The sequence below is a fragment of the Mustela lutreola genome, chromosome 8, assembly GCF_030435805.1.
Source record: "Mustela lutreola isolate mMusLut2 chromosome 8, mMusLut2.pri, whole genome shotgun sequence".
Lineage (NCBI taxonomy): Eukaryota > Metazoa > Chordata > Mammalia > Carnivora > Mustelidae > Mustela > Mustela lutreola.
The window spans coordinates 90,174,045-90,196,617 of record NC_081297.1 but is presented as its reverse complement, the minus strand read 5'-3'; the positions used below and the strand labels follow the sequence as shown (position 1 = coordinate 90,196,617).

Below are 22,573 nucleotides of genomic sequence, written 5' to 3'. Positions count from 1 at the left end.
GGAGGGTAATGACAGATACTGACAGTTATTCTTGAGTCCCTTCTCCCACTGTAGGAATTAGCTTAGATCACTTAGATGTTCAAAATGAAGGATGGCCAAGACATATAAGTATAGGAAGGTCATAAGTATAATTCATCATACAACTTAGATGTGAAGAAAAATGCAATAAATAAATCACACTTTTCCTCCTGAGCTCCCACCCTGTAACTATTAAGGAGAAAAAACTTCACATCAACCACAAAATATTAGTCAACTCAGTAATTTAAATAGTTTTTTTAGAATACAAAAACATTCTTTTGGATAAAAACATTCAGTCACTCAGATAGCTTCCTGACACCCTGATTCTCTAAGAGAGTGTCTGGATTTACAGGATCAGAAAGGAACAGATGCTTTGGCCTGGGGACTTCTGATAGCCAAAACAAATGCATGCTTTAGGCTGGTGACTGCTTGTTGCAGCTAGTGTAGTTTGTGATTGGGGCTCTTCTTGCTTGGCTAGGGCTTACTGGCATCCTCTGAATGACTTGGGCTCTCAGGTACTACAGAGCCATCTGAGGTTTAATTGTGACTCCCAGTTGACATCAGCTTGGGTTGTTCAATCAGATGCTCTTATCACAGAAACCCCTTATCCCCACCACATGACCCCTTTTGGGGGAGACTGCTTATCTAGATATTTTACCTATTTCTACATCTCATCCCTTCTATACAGAAACCAAAGAAGGCCTAATAAGGCTAAACTCGGGAGCTCCTTCTCTCTGTTTGCTATGTGGTCCCCACTTAAAGGTCATGACACAAGTATATACAGGAGTGGCCCAAGATGTGATTTTCCTCTAGGATTTGAAGCATGGAGTGCTAAAGGAGCACCCTCTGCCTTGAGCTGTGCTCATTTATCTAACACTTTTCTGTGTTTGCTTTCAAGGCAAAAAAGGGAGAAATTGGGACACCTATGTCTGTCATACTAATTCTGTTTTCTCTTTATCTTCCATTTCTCATAATCTCAAATTACTCAGAAAGTGGTGGCAATCCCCACCCAATATGCACATCCTCCTTCTTCATTCCTGTTAACCCTTAACCATGAACATAATATTTTCTATAAATACTATGGGGAATATTAACATCTAAGTCCTCCAAGTTTGGTGTTAGATGTGCTCCTTCTTCCTCTTGCATTATGCCTGAAGCTAATCCAAAGCTTTTCCCATACAGATGGATGCTTCAAACCATTTTGGGGAAGGGTTGATACTCTATAATGAAAAATAAATTAATAATTTTCTAATCTCTATGGCATTAAACTCTTAGGTTGCTAATACCATCCCCTCTGGATTGTTATACCAAAAAACAAGGCTCACCAGCTGAAGGAGGTATGAGACAAAGGGAAAATGAAAATTCAAAATTCATTCTGCTAGAAGAATAATCCCGGGTCTTATAAAAATATCTGTCCAATAATATTTACAAATTATACTACCTTGGGCAGATACTTTCTAATATCTTTAGACATGGAAAATAAGCAAGTCCCAGAAAGTTAAAGGTTTAAAGAGAACTTCATTTGTTGGATTTTTTTCTTCCTTTTTTTCATGTGTCTATTAAAGGGAATAATAGGATTTGATAGTTTTTTTGTTTTGTTTTAGTTTGAAGTCTTTATTTAAATAGCAGTTAACATAGAGTATAATGTTAGCTTCAGGAGTAGAATTTACTGATTCATCACTTAACAGACAATGCCCAGTGCTCATCACAGCAAGTGCACTCCTTAGTCCACATCACCTGTTTAACCCATCCTGCCACCTACCTCCCCTCAACAAACCCACAGTTTGTTCTCTCTAGTTAAGACTCTTTTATGGTTCGCCTCTTTCTCTTTCTTCCTCCCATGTTCATCTGTTTTGTTTCTTAAATTCCGCATATGAGTGAAATCATGTGGTAGTCGTCTTTTCTTAATTGAATTATTTCAGTTAGCATAATACTCTCAACTCCATCCACATTGTTGCAAATGGCAAGATTTCGTTCTTTTTTATGCTTATTGGGTAATATTCCATTGTGTGTATATATATCTACATATTTGTGTGTGTGTGTGTCTGTGTATGTGTGTGTCTGTGTGTGTGTGTCTGTGTATGTCTGTGTCTATCTCACTTCTTTATTCATGGGTGTTTGGGCTCTTTTCATAATTTGGCTACTATTGATAATGCTGTAAACATCAGGTTGCAGGTATCTCTTTGAATCAGTATCTTTGTACCTTTTGTATAAATACCTAGTAGTGTGATTCCTGGATTGTAGGGTCATTCTATTTTTAACTCTTTGAGGCAACTCCATACTGTTTTCCAGAGTGGCTGCACCAGTTTGCTTTCCTATCAACAGTGTAAGAATTTCCCCCTTTCTCCACATCCTTGCCAACATCTGTTGTTTCCGTGTTGTTAATTTTAGCCATTCTGACTAGGCGGCATCTCATTGTAGTTTTGATTTGTATTTCCCTGATGACGAGTGATGTTGAACATTATTTCATGTGTCTGTTAGCCATCTGGATGTCTTCTTCATGTCTTCCTTAGAATAATGTCTATTCATGTCTTCTACCCATTTCCTTTTTTTTTTTTTTACTTTTTATTTTTATTTATCTATTTATAAAAATTCTTTTATTGACATAAAATGTATTATTTGCCACAGGGGTACAGGTCTGTGAATCATCAGACTTACACACTTCACAGGACTTCTTTCTATTTCTTAACTGGATTATTTGTTTTTGGGTGTTGAGTTTGATAAGCTCTATAGATTTTGGATACAAACCCTTTGTCAGATATATTGTTTGCAAAAATCTTATTCCATTCTGTAGGCTGCCTTTTAGTTTTGTTGATTGTTTCCTTCACCATGCAGAAGCTTTTTATCTTGATGAAATCTCAGTAAATGATTTTTGCCTTGTTTCCCTTTGTTTGCCTCTGGTGATGTGTCTAGTGAGAAGTTGACATGGCCAAGATCGAAGAGGTTGCTGCCTGTGTTCTCCCCTAGGATTTTTATGGTTTCAAGTCTCGCATTTAGGTCTTTCATTCATTTTGAATTCATTTTTGTATATGGTTTAAGAAATGGTCCAGTTTCTTCTGCATGTTGCTGTCCAGTTTTCCCAACAGCATTTGTTGAAGAGACTGTGTTTTTGCCATTGGAAATTCTCTGCTTTGTCGAAATTAGATGTCCATATAGTTGTGGGTCCATTTCTGGATTTTTATTGTGTTCCATACAAATTTTAGGATTGTTTGTTCTAGCTTGTGAAAAATGCTGGTAGTGTTGATAGGGATGGCATTAAGTATGTAGATTGCTTTGTGTATTATAAATATTTTAGCAATATTTGTTCTTCCAATCCAATCCATGAGCATGAAATGCTTTTCCATCTCTTTGTCATCTTCAGTTTCTTTCATAAGTGTTTTGTAGTTTTTAGAGTACAGATCTTTTGCCTTTTTGGTTAGGTTTATTCCTAGATATCTTATGGGTTTTGGTACAATTGTAAATGGGATTGATTCCATAATTTTTCTTTCACTGCTTCATTTTTGGTGTATAAAAATGCAACTGATTTCTGTAAATTGATTTCATATCCTATAATTTTAATGAATTTGTATGTCGTTTCTAGCAATTTTTTTTGGTGGAGTATTCTAGGTTTTCTACTTAGAATATCGTATCTTCTGCAAAGTTTAACTTCTTCCTTACCAATTTGGATGATTTTTATTTCTCTTTGTTGTCTGATTGCTGATGCTCAGACTTCCATTACTATGCTAAGCAACAGTGGTGAGAGTGGACATGCCTGACTTGTTCCTGACTGCAGAGGAAAGCTCTCAGTTTTTCCCCATTGAGGATGATATTAACGGTGGTCTTTTGTTTGTGGCCTTTATGATATTGAGGCATGTTTCTTCTATCTCTCGTTTATCAAGATCAGGTGCTGTACTTTGTCAAATGTTTTTTTTTTTTTTTTTTTTTGTATCTGTTGAGAGGATCATATGGCTCTTATCCTTTCTTTTATTAAAGTGGAATATCAGATTAATTTATTTAGATATATTGATTCACCCTTGCAACCCAGAAATAAATCCCACTTGATTGTGGTGAATAATTTTTTTAATGTACTATTAGATTCAGTTCACTAGTATCATCCATCTTGAGAATTTTTGCATCCATGTTCATCAGGGATATTGGCCTATTGTTCTCCTTTTTAAGAGGGTCTTTGTTTGGTTTTGAAATCAGGGTAATATTGACCTCATAGAATGACTTTGGAAGTTTTCCTTCCATTTCTATTTTTTGGAATAGTTTGAGAATAGGTATTAACTCTTCTTTAAATGTTTGTTAAAATTGCCTGGTGAAGCCATTTGGCCCTGGACTTTTGTTTTTTGGGAGATTTTTGATTACTGATTCAATTTATTTGCTGGTTATTGGCCTTTCCAAGTTTTCTATTTCTTCCTGGTTTAGTTTCGGTAATTATATGTTTCTAGGAAATTATCCATTTCTTCCAGGTTGCCCAATTTGTTGACATCTAAATTTCATAATATTCTGGCTGTGTTTCTGTGGTGTTGGTTGTGATCTCTCCTCTCTCATTTGTGACTTTATTTATTTGAGTCCTTTTTCCCCCTTTTTATTTTTGATAAGTCTTCCTAGGAACCAGTTTATCAGTTTTATTAATTTTTTCAAAGAACCAACTCCTGGCTTCATTGATCTGTTCTACTGATTTTGTTTGCTTCTATATCATTTATTTCTGTTCTAATGTTTATTAATTCCCTTCTTCTGCTAGCTTTAGGCTTCATTTGTTGTTCTTTTCTTAACTCCTTTAGATATAAGATTAGGTTATATTTGAGATGTTTTTTGCTTCTTGAGATAGGCCTGTATTGCTGTATACTTTCCTCTTAGGACTGCTTTTGCTGCATCCCAAAGTTTCAGACTATTGTGCTTTCATTTTCATCCGTTTCCATCTACTTTTAAATTTCTTCTTTAATTTCCTGGTTGACTCATTCATTCTTTTGAAGAATGTTCTTTAACTTCTATGTATTTATGGTCTTTCCAAATTTATTCTTGTGGCTGACTACAAGTTTCAAAACTTTGTGGCTAGAAAATATGCATGGTATTATCTCGATCTTTTTGTACTTCTTGAGACCTGATTTGTGACCCAGTATTTGATCTTTTCTGGTGAATGTTCCCTGTGCTCTTGAGAGAATGTGTATTCTGCTGCTTTAGGATGAAATGTTCTGAATATATCTGTTAAGTCCTTCTGGCGAGTGTGTCATTCAAAGCCATGGTTTCCTTGTTGATTTTATGTTTAGATGATCTGTCCATTGATGTAAGTGGAGTGTTAAAGTCCCCTGCTATTATTGTATTATTATCAGTGAGTTCCATTATGTTTGTTATTAGTTGTTTTATGTATTTGGGTCCTCCCAATTTGGGGGCAAAAATATTTGCAATTGTTAAATCCCCTTGTTGGATAGACTGCTTTATTTTGATACAGTGCCCTTCATCTTTTGTTGCAGTCTTTGGTTTAAAATCTAGTCTGTCTCATATAACTATTTGCTACTCTGGTTTTCTTTTTATGTCCATTTGCATGATAAAATATTTCCCCATCCCCTTACTTTCAATCTTCAGGTGTGTTTAAGTCTAAAATGAGTTTCTTGTAAACAACCTATAAATGGGTCTTGTTTTTTATCCATTCTGACAACCTATGTCTTTTGATGGAGCATTTAGTTCATATGTATTCAGAGTAATTATTGATAAGTATCAATTTAGTGCCATTTTATTGCTTATTTTATTGTTTCTGGAGATTTTCTTTATTCCTTTTTAGTCTTTTTCCCACTCAAAGAGTCCCCTTTAATATTTCTTGCAGCACTGGGTTGGTTGACACAAACTCCTTTAGCTTTTGTTTGTCTAGGAAACTCTTTATGTCTCCTTCTATTCTGAATGACAGCCCTGCAGATAGAGTATTCTTGGTTGCAAATTTTTCCCATTCAGTACATTGTTGGCCTGCTTTTGTTGATTTTGATGAGACTTCTATGTGCTTCCTGGATTTGGAAGTCTGTTTCCTTCCCCAGATTAGGAAAGTTATCAGCTATCGTTTCCTCAAATAAACCTTCTGCCCCCTTTTCTCTCTTCTTCCTCTTCTGGGACTCCTATGATATGAATGTTAATAAATTTTATGGACTTACTGATTTCCCTAAATCTACTTCCATGATCCAATATTTTTTTTCCTTCTTTTGATCACCTTCATTATTTTTCATAATTCTGTCTCTTTATCATTTACTCATTCCTCTGATTCTTCCATCCTCATGGTCATTGCATCTACTTGGTTTCAAATCTTGGTTATCACATTTTTCATTTTGACCTGGTTCATTTTAAGCTTTTATTTCTGCAGTAAGGGACTTCCTGGTATCTTTTATGCTTTTTTCAAGCCCAGCTATTTCCCTTATAATTATTGCTTTAAATTCTGGATCAGGTATATTATTTATAATTTGTTTTGATTTGATCCCTGGCCATGACCTTTACTTGTTCTTTCTTTTGGGATGAATTTTTCTGTCTTGGTATTTTGTCCAGGTCTCTGTCATCTTCTCTATGTTAGGAAAGCCTGCTATGTTTCCTGCTCCTGAGAGTAATGGCTTTATGACAAAGTCAGATAATGTTCAAGGCCTGGAGCTTCAGGAAGTGTCTTTGGTGTATACTGCATACACTCTGTTGTTATGTTGTGGCTGCTGTATCCCTCAGTTCAATCTTCTTCAGGGTTTCTCCTTGCCTGTAATGGAGAGTGTTTGGACGTTGGCCAGAGTGTGGTTTCCCGTAGAGCTGAAATGTTGCAGAACTCTGTGGTCAGTAGACATAGTGCATGAAGGGATTTGTGTTGTCCTTCAGGTGGAGGGGCATGCTGCACTGGTCCTTAGGCACATTTGCTGGAGAAAAGCAATACCAGCTGAGCACAGTGGGGGCAGGGCTTAGGTTTAGGCCACCAGTGTTGGTGCTGTGCTGTTTATTGAAGTTGATATATACTGAGGGGTGGGGGAGGAAAATGGCTGCCCATTTGTCCCCACAGAGAGGAGTTCATGCTTGTTATGAGGAAGCCCTCTTAGAAGAGTGAATAATTTCCTTTTTTGCATCATAGGTGTTTTCAGATCACTGTTTTCCTTCTATCTCTATCTGGGTTACTTGCCTTCCTGGAGCAGCACAATGCTCTTTGGGTTTAGGCCAGCCAGGCCAGCTGAGTTTTAAAACTGCAATCTTTAAGGGTACCTGGGTGACATAGTTAAGTGTCTGATTCTTGACCTCAGCTTATGTCTTGATCTCAGGATTGTGAGTTCAAGCCCCATTTGGAGTATACTTAAAAATCAATCAATCAATCAACCAATCAACCAATCTCCAAACTTTAGGGACCTGCTGTGGCAGGGATATGCACTGGTCTTTTGGGAGAGGATCTCGCTGCACTGGTATTGGTACAGGTTTGACCCAGAAGGGCAATTGCACCAGAGCGTAAGAGTGTGGGGTTTGGAGCAAAGTGCACTAAAGAGCCAGTGTTCAGATTAGCGGTCCTCAGCAGGTGTCTGCATCTATGCTGAGGTTTGGGGGGTGGGAAATGGCACCCACTAGCTCCTTTGTGCCCAGAAAGGCAATGCCTCCAAGAAGGGGGAACCATCTCCTAATACATCTCAGATGATCCACAGATTATGCCCTCTGCCCCCTGAATAACCTGCCTGCTTTCTCTACAGGAGCACTATAGCACCTTCAGGGCTTTATACCAGCCATGTCATGGATCTCTAAAACCCCAGTCTTTGAGCCCTGATGGTGGCAAATAGGAAAATCAGCCCTCTTTTTTCCCCATCAATGGCTTTGGGGAATTATTTTCCTTGTGCAGTTCCCTGTGTGCTCCTCTTTCTCTTATCTCTGTCTGTGACCAGGAATCCCACCCTTCCACACATTTCCATAGCTCCTACCTTCCACGATGTGGCCTCCTCTCTCCCTCTAGTTGTGTAGTTTGTTCTGTAAGCCTTAGATTGATTTCTTGGATAGTCAGAATGATTTGATATTTATCTAGCTGTGTTTGAAGAACAAGGCAAGCCTAGGGTCCTCCTACTACTCTGCCATCTTAGCTCCTTCCCCCTTTACAGAGTTTTCAATAAGGCTCACTTAATGTCTTAAAGTTGTTTATAAACTTTAATTTTTGTTGTCTTGCTTACATTTTTATTTTAGTATATTAAAGTCAAGGACTGTCCTCAGTGGTCATTGGAGCATTTTACCAATAATCTAATTTATACATACAGTCAGTTTAGATTCTCTTTTAATTCCTATGAAGATCTGTGGATTCTGATGTTACTGAAGTTCTTAAAACCATCCATGAATTCTTGCTGTCTAAAATCTTCCTGTATTCATCCTCATTTACAATGGTAATTTAGAGCCTATTTTTTAAACATTCAGACTATGAATAATCTTTCTATTTAGAAACACTTACTCTCTGAAGTCCCACAACTATTTTTATTCTGCAGATCATATGCTAATTTAAATATTTTCTTTCTATAAATTTAGAGGTCATACTTTTAATGAAGCTTGGGGAATTTAGTCACTTCATGGAGCAAACTTTTTCTGAAGAGTTGATATCTTTGTAGACTTGAAGCTCTCATAACTCCAAGAGTATAAATCTAAGATTCTTAGTCCCATCTTATAATCAATATTGTTGGATACTAAGAATAAATTCTGCCTGTCAGAATCTATTGTGGAAGTAATTTTTTCATGTGGAAAATAAATGTAGCTCTCTGTGAACATAGCCATTCATGTCATATATTAGAATTAACTACTAATCAGTATCTAGGCTTGTGGAATATTATATTTCTATTCTAGCTACTGAATGAAGTCACTGAAATAGCTGGTTATGTTTACATTCCAAAAGAAAGCAGTTATAGATAATAATAACTTCCCTCTTGAAGTGACTCCTATATGTCTGTATCTATTGTCTTTTATAGCAAATCCATTCTTGGGTCTATGCTATTCAGCATGACATTAGAGAATGAGCCTCCTATAGAAATGATAACTCCAGGACTGTGGGATATAAGCCTGCCATCTCCATTGATCCTGCAGGTAAGTGTCAGGCTATGAAGTTGTATATATATATATACAACAAGTATTGGTTGATAAGTAGCTTCTCAATTACAGAAACAATTTTCTTCTAGGATCACACATTTTAATTGTCTTCTCTTCCTCCAATTGGCTGGGATTTTTAAAACCTCTAGTTCTTTTATTTTGTGTTCAGTGCTCTCAAAGCACTTTCCCCCCAGCTTATATAATAGCGTTTCAAGCCATTCTCTGTCATACATGACCATGAAGGAAAGAAATGGAGTTTCGCCATTAGTATATTCATATGTAGATTCATTTTTCTCTCTGTTGTCTGAAAACAGTCATTGATATATATTATTAACTTGGTACCTTATACCTACCTCTGCATTGTGTCGTGTTCCCTTAAAATCCTTCAATTGTACATTTCCTATATGATTAGCAATTAGGTCAGTAGTGGAGGAGAAACTACAGACAAAATCCATTCAACATACTTTCTTAACTCTTAAGACCCCTCTTCTTTCTGTGATTTGTAATCATGAGTAAAAGGTGGCTAATGATTCCAGGCTTTGTTCCTTTCTGCTGAAAGCTCCTTAGGTGTTCATCATTGTAAATGATCATATTGATCAGATACAGGAAGCATGATCACTTCCATTTATGGAAATGGAGGGAATATGGAATTTCCATCTCTATAGGGAAAAATTGGGAAGTGCTATCGGGGCAGCACTCTCTACAACTAGTTTCTCAACCTCAACACTAATGACATTTTGGACCATTTTGGACTCTTTTTTGTGGGGGCTGTCTAATGCATTATGGGATATTTAGCAGCATCTTTGGCTTCTACCTACTAGGTGCCAGTAGCACCTGTCTAATTCTGACAATCAAAAAATGCTTTTAGATATTGTCAAATGTCCTCTAGGTATAAAATTGCCCTCAGTTGAGTAGAAGCTGTTCTAGATAAAGCTAGTGGAGTCTCTAAGTTTTTAAGTTTCCATGTTTGGGGTAAGGGACAAAGTTTAACAAGACATTGAAACTGGAAGAGAAATATATTACTAATAAAAATGCGACTTTCACTGCAAAGGAGGAAGTCCTCACCAAACATTAATCAAAGATCTACTTCTAATTCATAGATGTGATGATGAAAAAGAGTGTTTGTTCAGGTTCAGTCTTGGCACAACATCATAGATACTCAACATGTAATGGCTTATTATTTAGCAGATGTTCCACTGTAACATGATGACTACCTTTCTTTAAGAGGACAAATACAGGAGCACCTGGGTGGCTCAGGTTGTTAAGTGTCTGACTGTTGACATCAGCTCAGGTCATGATCTCAGGGTTGTAAGACCAGGCTCCAGGTTGGACTCTGCATGCTCAGCATGGAGTCTGCCTAAGATTCTCTCTCTCCTTCTGCCCCTCTCCCCACTCATGATTAATCAATCAATCAATCAAATCTTTTTTAAAATGCATTTTTTAACAGACTGTTGCTTGTGAGATACAAGCTACCTCAGGCTGATGAGAATCTTCCAAGTCTGACCATTGACTGAGCTTTGAGGATATAAAGTCATGATTCAAGGGGTCTTTAACAGCAATGGTAGGAATAGAAGAAGTAAGAGAGACTATCAGATGATTCTTCTCAAATGAGAGGAATAACTCTTTTAGAACTCAGATCCTGGCAAGTGGAATCTGAGGATTAGTTTCAAGTATTCAATAGCAGCATAGATTTCCTACTAAACATCTGGAGGTATAGCCAAATTTATCTTAAAAAAAAATTTTATCTTACAAAAAAATGTAAATCATTCAACAGTATGCAAAAGTTAAATAATCTAATTTTTACAAAAATGATTTCAAATGTATAGACATAAAAAGAAACTTCTCAGGATATTTTTAATTGATGATAAAATATGCAGAATAAAATAGGAGTTGCTAAAGTTAAAACCCTTACTAACCAATATTGTTCTAATTATATACAGCTAAATTTAGAGCAAAATCTTTCAGCCTAAAGATGATAGTGAGGAAATTAGCAAATTCTGCAACCAGTGTTTGAGTTAAGGAGTCAAGATGTGTAACAGGGAAAGACTTGTGTATCAGGGAATGGCTCTGAGTTAAAAAGTCTGGATTATAGTTTTAGCTCTTAAACAGAAAACTTTATGTCTTTGAACAAGTCACCAAACATATTTTCACCTCTGTACAATGAAAGGATTATACTATGCCTATCCAACTTCTTTCAGATCTGTACTTTTCTGATTGTCTTTATTAGATAGACAGTTACTGCCCCATGGTAGCTACCCTAGTTTGAGAAGGGATATGATATGTCACAGAACTTGAATCCTCTAAGTCTCTCACTTTCTTCTTTTTTAGGTTTTATGGCTTAAGTGCCAACCAGAAGCTGTGGGTGGAGTGAAGTAGATCTGAATTTAGAAATGGACAAAGAGTCTGCCTGGGTGGCTCAGTGGGTTAAAGCCTCTGCCTTCAGCTCAGGTCATGATCTCAGGGTCCTAGGATTGAGCCCCATGTTGGGCTCTCTACTCAGTGGGAAGCCTGCTTCCCCCTCTCTCTCTGCCGGCCTCTCTGCCTACTTGTGGTCTCTGTCTGTCAAATAAATAAATAAATAAAAATCTTAAAAAAAAGAAAAAAAAAAAAAGAAATGGACAAAGAGGGGCGCCTGGGTGGCTCAGTGGGTTAAACCTCTGCTCTCGGCTCAGTTCATGGTCAGAGACCTGGGATCGAACCACACACTGGGCTCTCTGCTCAGCAGGGAGCCTGCTTACCTCTCTCTCTGCCTGCCTCTCTGCCCACTTATGATCTCTCTCATCCTGTCAAATAAATAAATAAATAAAATCTTTAAAACAAAAAAAAAAGAAAAAGAAAAGAAATGGGCAAATATTGGGACAGCTGGGTGGCTCAGTCAATTAACTGACTTAAGTGTTTGCCTTCAGGTCAGGTCAGGATCCCAGAGTCCTGGGACCAAGCCCCATATCCAGCCCGGCACTGGGTTCATTGCTCAGTGCGGAGCCTACTTCTCCCTCTCCCTCTACCTGTCATTCCTCCTTCCTGTGTGCTCTCTCTCTCTCGCTCTCTGTCAAATAAAATCTTAGAAAAGGAAAGAAATAGAGACAGATTATTGCATGATTTCACTAACCTGGATCTCCCTCAACTTCTTACCTCTCTCTGTGTATAATCTAGTCGCATGGCTCTATCACAATTTAAGAACTAAGAGCAGAGTTTTAGTCAATGTTGCTCTTGTTCTGTTCTATATTCCTCTACTTCCCCACCTCCTCATTCTTGTCTAAATTCACTATATCCTGGCTTATTTGTTATTCTTAGTTGCTCTATCCAGTGGTGGTTTTAGTTCTCTTCATACTAGCTCTCTGCAACTTTTGGCACTCTCTTTCCCATTAGAGAACACTTTTCTCCTCTCCTTTCTCTGTTTCCTTCCCAGTCTCCCCTTCTGCTAGTCCTTCCTGTTGACAGTTCTCAAAGGTTCCATCTGCTGCCCATTGCTATTCTCAGTGTATGTACTGTCCCTGGGAGAATTTCGTTAAAAAACTTTGTTGAGATAGAATTCACATACCCTATAACCTTCCCGTTTAAAGTGTGCAGTTAATTGCTTTGGGATTTTTTCTTTTTTGTTTTTTCAAAGATAAATACAATTACCACCAACATCAATTTTAGAGCATTTTTATCACTTCAAATAGAAATCCTATATCTTTTAGCTATCACCTCCTACTCTCCCATTTTCCCCAACTCTAAGAAACTGCTAATCTACTTTCTGTCTCTATAGATTCACCTATTCTGCCTATTTCATATAGATCAAATCATATAATACTTGGTCTTTTGTGACTGGCTTCTTTCACTTAGGTTAATGTTTCAAAGTTCATCTGCATTACAGCATATATCAGTATTCATTCCTTTTCTATTGTTGAATAATATTACATTACATGGATATACTATACTTTATCCATTCATTAGTTCATATGCATTGAGATTGTTTCCACTTTTTGGTTATTGAGAATGGTTTGCTGTGAACATTTGTGTACAGGTTTGTGTGTGGACATATGTTTTCATTTATCTAGGAGATATCTATATCATCTATATCTATATCTATATCTATATCATGTATATATCTAGCACTAGAATTGCTAGATCTCATTCATTTCTAAGGTTTTATTCACAATATATATCCAGGTTTACTTCCTAATCTATCTCTAGTTTAGATTCTTTTTTTTTTTCAAGATTTTATTTATTTATTTGACAGATAGAGATCACAAGTAGGCAGAGAGGCAGGCAGAGAGAGAGGAGGAAGCAGGCCCCTGCTGAGCAGAGGGCCTGATGTGGGGCTCGATCCCAGGACCCTGGGATCATGACCTGAGCCAAAGGCAGAGACTTTAACCCACTGAACCACCCAGGCACCCCATCTAGTTCAGATTCTTTCACACTTCACACTTCAGACAAATATAGCCACATGAAACTCCCACCTGGATATTGTACAGACAACTTCAAAGAAAATATATCCCAAACTGAGCTCACCTTTCTTTCCAAATTGCTCTCACCCCCTGAATTATTTATTTCTGCTCATGCCCCTACATACACCCACTTATTTCATTTGCCTCATCCCTCTTTATCCCTAGGCATGTTTGGTCTGTACTCTATCCTGCCAATTATCTCCCATATGTTCCTCAAGTGTATCCTTTCAATTTGCCACACCTGCCCTAGTTCAGAAATTCCCTCCTAGATCCCAGTAGTTTAGCTGTTTTTTTTTTAACTTTTAGTTTTGTCATTCTATAATCCAAAATCCATAAGTTTGATCATTCTAAAACTTAAATTTGAACCTGCCAACTCCTCTATTTACATTCTTCAGTAACTCAGCACTACCTAGAGAATTAAGGTCACGCTCTACAGCATGACTCCTCTCCCATTGTTTCTCTTGCCACTCCTTGTCTGACACTTCAAGCTCCAGTAACTTTGAAAATGTTGTAGTTTCTGACATGCACTGTCCTGGTTTTACCTTATGTGCATTTACAAATACTGTTTCCTGCTTGCAGTATGCCCTCCCTCTTCCTTTCACCATCTACTACCTACCCCTCCTTTGTGATTTTGTTCATGTAATTAATATCCACTTTTAGGATCCATAGGCTCTCCTCTAGGAATCTCTTCCATATGCTCTCCTTTCTTTCCAACCCAAGCAGCGGTAAGTGACCTTCCTCTGCATTCACACAATAACCAATAAGATTTTTATCAACACATGCATCACTTTATACTTCTTTCTCACTGACTTTTTACCCATTGACTTCTTTATTACTGAAGGAATTGGGTGTTTTATCCCTAACTTTCTAGCATAATACCTGAAATACAGTATTTATAAAATCAATACTATGTGTCCATACATCTGATCACTATAATAACCTAGCCTACAGATATTTCTAAACTTAGCACTTTATTGCAATTATTAGAATCCAGATTCTAGAGTGTTTGGCTCTTCCTTTTATCTAAGTGGCCTTCCTCTTAAACCAGTTCTTACTCACCCAAAGTATTTTTTTTTTTTTTTTTGAGGAGGCTGACTGCTTTATTGCTCTGGAGGTGGGGCAGGGGCTCAGGAGCTCTTGGTGGGGCGGGCCCGCTTCCTCTTCACCATCACAGGCTTCTGGCTACACAGGATGGCACGGGCTCTGCGAATGGCAGCCATGCGCAGATCTGGGCGGTACTTGTTCTTGCGGATCATGTGCCGGACACTGCTGAGGGTGGCCCTGGCGTTCTTGTTGATGGTGATCCGCACATAGGAGGTGGCAGGTTTCCAGCTGGCCGGATCTGCGCTTCATGACCACCACCACGCCCTTGCCATCGGCCGCCGGCTCCACGCCCACGGTCTGCCTGTTGTAGCGGAACGAGTTGCGGGCTTTCAGGTTGTTGGGCTCAGTGCTGTAGGTCTGCTTGTTCCTCTTGATCAGGAAGCTGGAGCAGTTCCGCACGACCATCCACTAATACCTAACTAATACCTAACACTATATTAGATGCTTAGTATCCATTATCAACAATGTTAGGGGGAGACAACAGTCTTACTGATACCAAGTCTTTAGAACGCAGGACATTTTGCATCCTAATATAGCAGATGTTTTTTGGTTTAGGGGTGGTTGTTTTTTTTTTTTCCATTATTCCTGAACTGCCTTACGGCAGTTCCCTCTTTTACAGTTTCTTCCTTAAGACTCACTAAAATTCCCATCCAATTGGTAAGTATCCTTCCTTCCCTTGAACTACCATAGTACTTATGGTCTAACATTCATGTGCCTTATAATATACAAAATTCATCTACAGTCCAGGGGGTTGTTCTTTGGCAAGCTGACAGAATTATGGGGGCCCATGCTGGGCCCATGGACCTCTAGGCATGGTTGTGGGTCATGGACACTGGGGACATTCACAGCCGCTTTCTCAAAGAATTACAAGTCATGAAGTCACAGTAGGAGCCGTGGTGGTCAAGTGTGAATGGAGAAGGATGAGAGGAAGTGAAGTAGGAGGCATAAATGGAACATAAGAATTCAATATTCAGATGTATAAGGAGGTATGAATAAGAGGGTTGGATAATCAGGTCTGAATGTTTTCTTGCATCTCAAAGAAAAGAGCCTCATAATCTTTTGTTGTTGTTATTTTTGAAATCAGGAGTCTATCCTCAATGCTTGAGGCAGGAAAGTAATAAATAGGTGTTATGACTTGCAATGGAGACATTTGAGAAGATCTCTCAAAGCACTCCATTAAAAATACTTTTGGGACCAAAGCAGGCTTGGTTAGTCACAATGACAGAAGGAGAAAACCAGAGTCACATTTTTGCCATTACTGACTTGAAGCAGAGCTTTGGGGTGCTATGTATATGAATTGTACCATACTTTATATATATTTTATATATATTTGTTAATATATACATTTTTCTCCTTAATTAGACTTTAAGTTCTTTGAAAGCGATGGATACTCTTTATATCTTCCATAATGCATGATACACAAGAAAAATTCTAGAGCAAATACAATAACATATACTTTCTGGGAACTTCACTTCCATGAAAAATTAGAATAAAAGGCATTTGGGAGAAATTCCAGCATTTTCTATCACTGGATCAGGAATCAGTAATTTTAGGCTCATAACATATGACATAATGCAGTCAGTATAGGGCCTCATTTGTATATCAGAAATTAAAAATTCATAAGTGAAATATATCAAAGAATCTATTATATATTTGTGCACAAGAATACTTCTATTTTCTCATCCAATAGCTTTAGTTTCCTCGTGTACCCTGCTCTTCTCTTAAAACCAACATAAAATTGAACTAGTTCATCAAATAATATTTCTAGTATTTTTGTTTCTTGCGTTTAAAGTATTTGGGCACACGAAGAATAACATAACCTGCCAATACTGGAGTTACTTCTCTCTAGGGGACAAAAATTAAGCTTTCTGTTAAAAGGGAAAATTTATTATAACATTGCTTTTCTATGATTCAGTTATTTTATCATATTGGAGTATTAAGTGGTACAGTATAACAAAAATTATACCAAAAACAAATGTGACAACAAATTTTGGAGATTATAAAATTGCTAAAACTTTTTCTAGCAAATAACCCAAACAGAGTCAACTGTATTTCAAGCTTTAAATCACACAGTGTACCTTATAATGTTTCTCAATTTTCTCTGAGATCCCAAACTAACATAGTTCAGCAGAGAAAAATAATTTTAGGTATTTTAATATGAAAAAAATGTATCATAACTTAAACACACATATGGGGCACTAAAGTAACTAGCTCATTTACATAGTTTGAAATTGTATATTTTGTTAACTTTTTTTTATTTACTAGAATCAGATCATCACTGAAACATGGTTTAATGGAAAACACATTCTGCCAAAAAAAAAAAGGCCTGAATTCTAGCCCTGTCTATAAATCTGAACTACAGAGCAAGAAAAAAGAATGTTGTATTTGGTTAGACATTTAAATAAATCTTCACCAGAAATTCATGTCTTCAAAGTTGTTCACAGCCCTGTAGATTTCCTGAAGTATAAACCAACATAGAGTAACTCTTTATTTTCTCAGGTATTTACATGAGAAAAGTATAAGTACCATCCATAATTTTTATCATTTAATAATGTAATGACATTTTAGTACTGAACTATAAAAAGGATATAATTTCAGCATTAAACAAAAATATAACTTTTAAATTTATGAAATTTCATATATTGCTATTTTTTCATTTTTCCTCAGACAACATTACAGATTACAAATTTATACCATTTATGTAAATAATTGAAGATTTGCCGAACACTATATATATTTAAATACCAAGTCCAAACCCTAATGATTCTTTTTTTTTTTTTTAAACGATTTTACTTACTTATGTTAGAGAGAGATGGAAGGCACACAAGTAGGGGGAGGGGCAAAAGGGAGAAGAAGAGAGAGAATCTTAAGCAGACTCTGTGCTGAGCACAAGCCTGATATGGGACTTCATCCTACATCCATTAGCCAAAATCAAGAGTTGGATGCTTAACTGAGTGAGCCACCCAGGTGCCCCAATCCTAATGATTCTTTTAAAAATTATTTTTAAGTAAAAAAGAGCACAGAAAACATAGGAATTTTCCCTTAGCTTCTACAAACCTTAGATAGAGAATATTAAGTTAATGATGCATTTTGAGGCATTCAATACATGACAAATCATTTCTTTATTTCAGATTGATTTTCCAGCTACTGAGTGGGAGTATATGAAACTTGATTCTGAAGAGAATAGAAATGATCTTGAAGAACCACCAAAAGAGTGTTTAAAACACATTGCCAGACTTTCACAGAAACAGTCTCCTTTACTGTAAGTGACCCAGGTCTTTTGAGTAAAATTTGCCTACTGTTTTTTACACCACCAATTATACTGGAAGTTACATCTTTTGGATGTTCAATTAATGTTTAACAACTAACTTAGTAATTTTGTGTGTTTTTTAAAGATTTGTTTTTCCATTGCTTTTAACAATGGAGGTTTGACTTTAGTCAAAGGACAAATAAAAAGATTGGAAATCATTCTGTTCAGTACAATAAAGCAGAGACTGATTAGCTATAATCGACATTTAACAGTGACAAACCATTGCTCAACTATACTTCAACAGAGTAAAAAGTTGTTTTAGTAAGTAGAAAAAAGCAAAATTTAATTTTCTTGGCAGATTTAAAAAGAATAGATGTAAATAATTTTTAATAGCACTAAGTTAGTGACTAAGGAGTACTTAAAGTTTGTCAAACAGTAATTCTCTGAAGAATAAAATAAAATCCCAGGAAGAGCCATAAGAGAACTAGCGATATTAGTACTTTCTACTTGGTAATATCTAATCCATAGGTGATTGTGCTCATTAATAGCAGGCAAAAGCATTAAACTAAGAAAGTAACTTTTCTGTGTATACTGTGAAAAGATATAAAACAGGATAATGCCTTTTATTCCAAGAATAAGAAATTGTATAAATACATTGAACAAGGGAGTCATGTGATCTAAATAATCTCTTTGAGTGGGCCCTTGGACCGCAAGTTGAAGAATGGATTAGAGAGAAAGTAAGAATGGAAGCAATATAGCAAGAAGGTTGATGTAATTTTTTAAGCAAGATGTCATGGTGGCTAACACTAGGGTAATGGCACTGGACATTAGTAGAAATGTCTGGATTTGGGAGCCCTGTTCTGGAAATTGAGGAGACATGATTTGATGATTAATAGTAACTAGGGGATAGTCCAACTGAGAAAGCAAAAAACCAAGTTAGGTTAATGGAGAATCCAAAGTTTTGAAATTATTGAATAGGCAGATGTTACAAGTAATTCTCTGGAGAAGTAATAAGTTTGGGCCATTTCAGACTGAGGCATTGAGTGTGATCAAGAGTTCTGTTTTGGGTAATCTTATTACTGCCCTTATCTCTAATTTCACCTTGTAGTATTCTTTTCCTCATTCACTTCAATAAGTGACATCAGTCTCCTTTATATAGTTCAAATGTGCTGGTCCCTCTCCCATCTCAAGGTCTTTCCATTTGGTGTTCCCTCTACCTGAAATACTCTTTCAGTTCTTCACATGACTGAATCTCTCATCCTGTAGGTCAGGTCTTCACTGAATTGTGATCTTCTTAGAGAAATATTATCTGACTACCCTATCTAATGAAGTTCTCTTTACTCTCTGTCTTATTACCTTTTATTATTATACTTTACACACTCTTATCATTCTGTCTGCTAATGTGTTTTTTCTTGTCTTACTCGTAAATTTGTAAGAATTGGGAGAGCAAGGAACCCCTCTATCTTGTTTTCACTCTATTTCCAGTACTGTACACTGTGCTGATAAATAATACATGTAAAATAAATGTAATGAATAAAGTTTCTTAACATAATATCTGATATAAAAAGTTGCCTTAAGGGATGTAAATGATGGACTATTCTTGTAGTCTTCATGATACATCTTGATAATCCATTATTATACTAGACTGCTGTCAGCTAGGTGAAATATCTTTTCTACTACTTACTCAAAAATATAAAACATTACATATAACAAGTGTGTCACATATCAAACTAACATATTTGTAATGGTTTCTTTTAAAATATGAAAAAGGTGCCATGCTTTGAAATTTTAAGTGTATTCAAACAAAAAAGATCAAAAGCAACAAATAATGACAGTAACTTCCTTTAATTAGGAGTTTAAGTTTACTTCAGTGAATCCCAACTTGTTTTTATACTTCAGTTTCTATTTAAATGAATAATGCATACATAAAATAAGCAATATTTTCCTCTGTTTCACTTACTCAAATATAATTATTAAGCTCAGTGCAGTAGAATTTCACTCTGGATTGTGAAATTGATGGAGAACAGCATTCAGTGTGATAAAATTTGTGTTAGAATCAGATTAACTTCAAAAAAAAAATTAGATTAATTTGTTTCAAAATACCATATTTTGTCACTTAAATAGTGATAATTATTTCTTCTTACAAATTTATCTAATGTAAGCAGAGTCAGGAAATTCAGACTAAATGAATTTCAGTGAAAATGTACTAATAATATTTGCAAATATTTAAAAAATATACTTGATGACAGCTAAGAGTATTTCTAATATGAGGAAGATTCCAGAAGGAAAGATTGAAAAACATTTGTTTTGAAAAAAATTTATGTTTCCACTTCTAGCTATGAAAGGCACCTATTACTAGACTAATACTAATTCTCCTGGCTTAAAAGAATATGAGACAAGAAAAATACATTTGAAACAAATGCTTTCAGAAATTGACCAGGGCTTGAGGTGAGCTCATAAATAAAGGGTTTTCAGCCTGAAGGCACTTTCTACATCATGGCTCTGGGAGGTATATTCAAAGAAGTGGTCTTGCTGAGATTTAAAAAAAAAAAAAAAAAAAAAAAAAGTGGGCAGAGATCAGAGTTTAATGATGCTAAAGCAGCTGGAATTTCTAGAGCATAATAGTAGAGAAGGAAAGGCGCTACAGAAATACATAACTGAGTACTTAACTACTCATGAGCAGCTAAAGATTTTGTAAGCCTCCAAAAGAGCTACCACAGGAAGATGTGGTTGCACAATGCTGGAAGACATAGAAATATTGACCAATAAGAATAAAAAATGCTCCCAGAACACCCCAAGCATTCAACAAAGAAACCAGCAAGATGCATATTAAGAGTAAGTGTTTTCTAGCCCAAGATTAAAGACTATGCTAGGCCCAACCTAATATACAAAAACAAGTTTCAAAAGGCTAAAGCTGATCTGCTAGTGCTTAAACTGCCTACTTAAAAAAAAAAAAAAAAAAAAAAAAAAGAAAGAAATATTTAACACCCAGAAGATGGCAAAATTCAGACAATGTAACATTTTAAATATTTAACATACAATCAATCATTGTTAGAAATAGAAAGACTCAGGAATATATAACCATAGCCTGGGATAGGAGGAAACAGTTAACAAAGACAAATCCAAATATTTTTAAACTGGCAGCTAATGGTTTGAATACAACTATTATAAAGACATCTATAGATGTTTTAAAAAAAGAAAAAAAAAGGTATTGGGCGCCTGGGTGGCTCAGTGGGTTAAAAAAAAAAAAAAAGGTATATATGAGTGAACAAACAAAGGTTCAGTAAATAAAATCGGAAACTTAAAAGCTGAAAAACGCAGCATCTGGGGCACCTGAGTGGCTCATTTGATTAGGCCTCTGCCTTCAGCTCAGGTCATTCCTGGGGTCCTGGAATTGGGCCCTGCAATAGGCTCCCTACTCAGTGGAGAGCCCGCTTCTCCCTCTCCCTCTGCCTGCCACTCTGCTTAGCTGTGCTCTTTCTCTATTCTCTGTCAAATAAATAAAGTCTTTTAAAAAAACACACACATACAATATCTAAATTTTCTAAAAATCACTGAAAAGCTTAATAGATTGCATTATAAAGAAACAATAAGGAGCTTGAAGAAAGGGCTATAGAAGATTAGCCATGTTGAAGTACAGAAAAAAATACTGATAGATCCTTGTAACCTGTCAGACAATACTGACGATATTGTATTGGACACACAGGAGTGGAGAGAAAGATCTAGGCAAAAAAAATAATTAATTAATTAATTAATTAAGTGAAAATAGTCAAAATTTTACAAATTTGTTTTAACTTCAACCCACAGATATAAGAAACTTAGCAACTCCCAAACAAGCATTCAGACATACCCACATATCCATATTATAGTTAAATTTCTAAAAATAAAAAATAAAGGTAAAAATTCTTAAAGCACCAGAGAAAATAAATTCCTACAGGGGAACAACTATTATATTAACTGTAGATTTCTCATCAGAAATAATGGAAGCCAAAAGACAATAGAATATTATCTTACATCTAGAAAGGGAAAAAGAAAATCTGTCAACTTAAAATTCTATAACCAGTAAAATTATATTTCAAAAATGAAGACGGAATGAAAATATTTTCAATTAAACACAGCTGAATTTGTTTATGATCAGCTTATCTATACTGTAAGAAAAAGATTTTTTAAATATTTAATTTATTTATTCGAGAGAGAGACAGAGAGAGTGAGGGAGAAAAAGCATGAACAGGGAGAGGGGCAGAAGGAGAAGCAGATTCCCTGCTCCCTGCTCCCTGCTCAGCAGCAAGTATCACGCAGGCTCTATCCTGGATCATGACCTGAGCTGAAGGCATACAGTTAACCCACTGAGCCACCCAGATGCCCCATGTACTGTAAGAAATCTTAAAATCTGTGTGGCTCAGTTGGCTAAGCATCTGCTTTCAGTCAGGTCTGATCCCAGGGTCCTGGGATTAAGCCTGACATTGGGCTCCCTGCTCAACGGGGAGCCTGCAGCTCGCTCTCTCTCCGCAGCTTCCTTTGCTTGTGCTCTCTCTCTCTCTCTGTGTCTTACTAGCAGAAAGAAAAGGATAAGTAGAAGAAAGCTCAGTATATAAGAATAAATGAAAAAAGGCACTGCAAAGGAAAAATAGGGAAATAAAATGACTTTTATTTACACATTTAACAATTTCTTAAAAAGCAATTAACTGTATAAGGCAAAAATAATTACAATGTACTAGGGGGCTTGTAATAT

The 22,573-nt window shown here is 36.3% G+C and overlaps 1 protein-coding gene and 1 pseudogene across 5 annotated transcripts in view; one reads left to right on the top strand and one right to left on the bottom strand.

The window, feature by feature from the left end:
* The window catches only part of PIK3C2G (phosphatidylinositol-4-phosphate 3-kinase catalytic subunit type 2 gamma), a 354,883-nt gene that overhangs the window by 112,554 nt on the left and 219,756 nt on the right, over positions 1 to 22,573 (top strand). For all 5 annotated transcript variants that reach the window (XR_009356772.1, XM_059185937.1, XM_059185939.1 and 2 more), the window contains exons 14-15: positions 8,937 to 9,051; positions 17,723 to 17,853. Coding sequence is in view for 4 of the 5 variants with exons in the window: in XM_059185937.1 (XP_059041920.1) it covers positions 8,937 to 9,051; positions 17,723 to 17,853 (246 nt within the window). In the remaining variant the exon portion in view is untranslated. The remainder of the gene's footprint in view (positions 1 to 8,936; positions 9,052 to 17,722; positions 17,854 to 22,573) is intronic.
* Positions 14,555 to 15,005, bottom strand: LOC131838989 (large ribosomal subunit protein eL28-like; annotated as a pseudogene).